The sequence below is a fragment of the Gekko japonicus genome, unplaced genomic scaffold (genome assembly GCF_001447785.1).
Source record: "Gekko japonicus isolate JY-2015 unplaced genomic scaffold, Gekko_japonicus_V1.1 scaffold1714, whole genome shotgun sequence".
Classification (NCBI taxonomy): domain Eukaryota; kingdom Metazoa; phylum Chordata; class Lepidosauria; order Squamata; family Gekkonidae; genus Gekko; species Gekko japonicus.
The window spans coordinates 397,649-402,081 of NW_015177064.1; the positions used below are offsets into that span (position 1 = coordinate 397,649).

The 4,433-nt window shown below is 43.1% G+C and overlaps 1 protein-coding gene across 1 annotated transcript in view; it reads right to left on the reverse strand.

The window, feature by feature from the left end:
- MRPL37 (mitochondrial ribosomal protein L37) overlaps positions 1-4,433 on the reverse strand; it is a 14,043-nt gene that overhangs the window by 9,247 nt on the left and 363 nt on the right. The window contains exons 2-4 of the mRNA XM_015428175.1: positions 4,122-4,191; positions 3,752-3,935; positions 1,079-1,194 (exon numbers count right to left, since the gene is read on the reverse strand). Coding sequence (XP_015283661.1) covers positions 1,079-1,194; positions 3,752-3,935; positions 4,122-4,191 — 370 coding nt within the window. The remainder of the gene's footprint in view (positions 1-1,078; positions 1,195-3,751; positions 3,936-4,121; positions 4,192-4,433) is intronic.

The window sequence follows — 4,433 nt, forward strand, 5'->3', positions numbered from 1 at the left end:
CTTAAATCCTGCTGAGAGAAAAGAGCTTGAATTTGCCATTCACAATCAAGAAACTTTTGAGATGCCACTGGGCCCCGAGGGCAAGACCAGAGAGGAAGAGGCTCAAGATTGGCGGCTTTATCCCTTAGAAGATGGAGGAAAGCTGGGCTGCAGAATCTGGAGTGAACGTCTAAGGAGCTATTAAGATTTTAGAGAGTCTTAGTGTAGATGTAAAGGCGGAAGGACTCTGAAAATTGCCTTTATGAAGCGAGCTGGAGGAGATGCTCAGGAAATCTTCTCATAACAAGTAACAAACAAACTAACATAAGCTTAGAAAGACAGGTTCTCACAAAGTATATTGTTTATTAACAGCTTTTCTTTTTTATTACTAACGGTAGCTTAACAGGGAATGATCTCCTAACCTTGGGTTTTTAGTGTACTGTGGGTTGCTTTTCTTTCTCCCTAGTTGTAGTTACCCTTTCCCTATTTTTTCTTGGTAGTTTTTTCTCTGGGGACTTAAAAAAACAAGAGAGATCTACACAACTTGGAAGATGGATGGACAAACACACCCAGCCACTTCACATTCCCACTCAGAGCTTTTGAAGAGTAAATAAAAAACACTAATTTTATTCGAGGTAAAATCACCATGGTATACTCAAACTTCATCAGAACTCTCCCCCCCCATGACCCCTCTCTTTTACCCCAACTTATCTCCCTTGTTGGTATGGAGCAATGAGATGGTGAGATGACACAGATTAATGGAGAGAAAATACTGCGTATTGGGAATCGTAGTGTAATATCAGGCAATCTGGGAACTACACTTATTCTAAAGCACAGACAAGGGGAAACAGAGAAGGAAAGAGAGGAGAAATGGAACAAGAGGCAGCAAGCCTTTTCCCCCTTCCTCTCAGTTGCCTCATGCCACCACCTAACTGACCTGCATTGACAGGCAAGATAAACTGAGGAGGAGGAGGAGCATTTACCATTCAGAGATCTCAGAACCTAAGTCTCACCTCGCTTTAAAACCTGGCCTGAGTGGCTGACTCTCATACTCTTAGCAAATGAGCATGAACCATTAGCATCTGGAACTGGAACTCACCTCTTTCCCATGTAGCTGACACTCTGTAGTCTTGAGCCACCATTCGTTTGGCCAGCAAGGGATGTTTAGTAGCCATAGATCTGCACAGGTGAAGCAAGTCTTCCAGAAGTACGGGGCTTTAAAAGCAGAAGTTAGTCAGGGCTCAAATTAGAGTTATGTACACATAAGAGAGCACTATAATAAAATTATAATATATAATCATGTAATTTGAGTTTAACTTTCAACTTCAAAAAGTACCAGGTATGAATTATGAAGCCAATCAGTACTGTGTGCAACAACTGTAGGATGTAAACAGGACAGTGCTGAGAAAGTTCTGGACAGCTGACATAGTGCAGCAGCTAAGAGAATGAGCTGTGACCCAGGAGATCTCCAACTTCCAAGGTAGTTCTAAGCAACCCAGGCAAGCCTTGCTCAGGCCCACTCCCCCACCCCCACCCAATCCGGGGCTATCAATGTCCCACTTTACAGGCAGTGCATAAGGATTTCAGTAGTATGAGTGAATCACCTTATATATGAAAAACTATATTTTTATTTACTTAATTCATTCATAGTCTTTCTCAAGACATTGCAACATTTTAAAAATGCAATAAAACAGTATAAAGCATACAATAAACATTGCAATAAAAATTACCTAACATATTTTTCACCACAAAAATGACTGCCCTGTTGCTTTTATAAAGATGCCCTCCTGATCTGTTCTGTTTTACCACTAGCCCATATTCCCAATTACAAATGTACTAAAAACTGAAATCTACACTTTTTTCCTCACACTGATTTACCAAACTTGTCTGTAAGCCAACCCACTACTTCTCATTTAAAGGTAAAGGTTCCCTTGCTCAAAAGCCAGTCGAGTCCGACTCTAGGGGTGCGGTGCTCATCTCCGTTTCAAAGCCGAAGAGCCAGCGCCGTCCGAAGACGTTTCCGTGGTCATGTGGCCAGCATGACTAAACACCAAGGCGCACGGAACGCTGTTACCTTCCCACCGAAGTGGTACCTATTTATCTACTTGCAATTTCTTGCTTTCGAACTGCTAGGTTAGCAGGAGCTGGAACTAGAGATGGGAGCTCACTCCATCATGCGGCACCCGGGTCTTGAACTGCTGAACTACTGACCTTCCACAGCCTGCAGTTCAGCATCTTAACCACTTGAGCCACCACAGCTCCTTTTCTCATTTAAAAGGAAGCTGTAAAATGACATTCCCAGCCTCCCAACTTAATACAGCAGCTAGGTGTAGGTCAGTCATCCATCCAGTAAGGTGTTCCAAAAAAATCCAATAGCTGAGACACACTTTTCTTCTAAATTAACACTGAAGGCACAACTATCAATTCAGAAACTCCAGCTAGTGCATAACACCGCAGTTCAGCTATTATGAGGAACTAGACAGAGCATGCATATCACTCCCATTCTGCAGACACTCCACTGGTTGCCCATAAGGTACTGGCTGTCTCATATTTGTGAGACCGCCTCTCCCCCTCCACTCCACCATGATAGCATGGCTCATCTGGCCTGCCAAGCTGCAAATGGGCAAAACCAACAGCTGCCCATACATGAGCCTCCTCCCTTGTGGGCTGGCCCGCCTGAGGAGGTCAGGAAGGCTCCCACTCTCCAGCCTTTCTGCAAACTATGAAAAAGTGAATTATTCAGGAGAACTGTTCTGCACAGGCAATAGAGCTGTACTGCACTAAATGATTCACCAAACTACTCAGACAAATTATTAGGGACTGTGATCTATACTACTGTGTTTAGCATACTGAAACTAGGATCCTACTGTGTAATTTTTGTATAATTTGCAGAGGTGTTCAACTCATTTGTTACAAGGGCCAGATCTGAGATAAATGTCACTTTGTTTGGCCGGGCCACATGTGCCATAAAACTTAATGCCAGGTACTGGAGATATAAACTGTATAAAGGACAGCAGCTGGTATGCTCTGAGTTGTTGTATCCTCACTGCAAGGCCCCCATGGGCTGGGAGGAGGGTACAGAGGAAAACCCATATGGGTGGACTGGAGAGCCAGTGGTGCAGCACTGAACAGATGCTCCCACACGGCTTGACTGCTGCAGATGAGATTGTTCCACCATGCTGAAACCACAATTGGGAGTGGCTCTGCCCACCTACCCCCGAGCAGTCTCCTGTTCCTTCCCTTGCATAAGAGCCCTGGATGGGCCAGTTCCGGCCCCCAGGCCTTATGTTTGACACCCCGGTTTAATGTGTTTTATGTTTTACTTCAGTTTTTAGATCACAATCCCATTGTATTGTTTACTGACACCCTATCCTGTTGACTGTATTGATTCATTCTGTGTAATCCACCTTGAGTCCAAGTGAGAAAGGTAGACTATGAACATAAATAATTACAAATAAGAAATAACCTATAACCCCAAAAGCTCATTTTTAATGTGTGTATGAATTCTCACCTCCCACCCACCCTGATTCTGTATGAATCATTTATTTTAAACTGTTTGAAGGGGGCAAGCAAAAAAGTCACAGGGACTCAGACAGAGACAACAGGCAACATCCAGTGGCAAATAACTGCTGATACAGAGCAGGATTATATACTAAGGCCTGTTCTAGAAAGAGGCTCTGGGTGGGTGCCCCAGCCCTGGGCACTCTGCATCAATTTGCTGTGATGACCAATGCTGAAACAATGACCCAAAGGAAACAAGTCAGAAACTTACCAATAAGTTTCTTCCATGATTTCCTCCTCACTGCTAACCCAGAAGCGTGCATGAGATATTGCATTTAGGACTCTCTCATCCTGATTTTCCAGTTGATTAGCTGTGTCAGTCATTATGCTAAGTATTCGCAGAGGTAAACCATCTATTACCTTTGTCTTCGTTAGCCATGATGCTTGCTTTACTCCTTGAAATCAAAGAAATATTTCACTGTGAAATATTTTCCCATACTGCATTTTATACTACCATTTGCTGTACAGTGATGTTCTATAACTTATGATATATACTCTATTTTTAAAGAGGAGAGGGGAGAAATTTGTTTTAGAAAGGTAAACAAACTTCTTGAGCCATAAAAGTAACAGAAAAACAGGACTGCCCATCTGTTTCATGGAATAACTGAAGTTTCCATCTTTAAATGCAATAGACAAGATGATCACCGGACCCTTTTTAACACACACACACACGCACAATTGTTAAGAGCTGTGAGGAAGTCTGGGCTGAGAGACCTGGTGAAGTAACAGAAAAACAGGACTGCCCATCTGTTTCATGGAATAACTGAAGTTTCCATCTTTAAATGCAATAGACAAGATGATCACCGGACCCTTTTTAACACACACACACACGCACAATTGTTAAGAGCTGTGAGGAAGTCTGGGCTGAGAGACCTGGTCGTACACGTCAGATC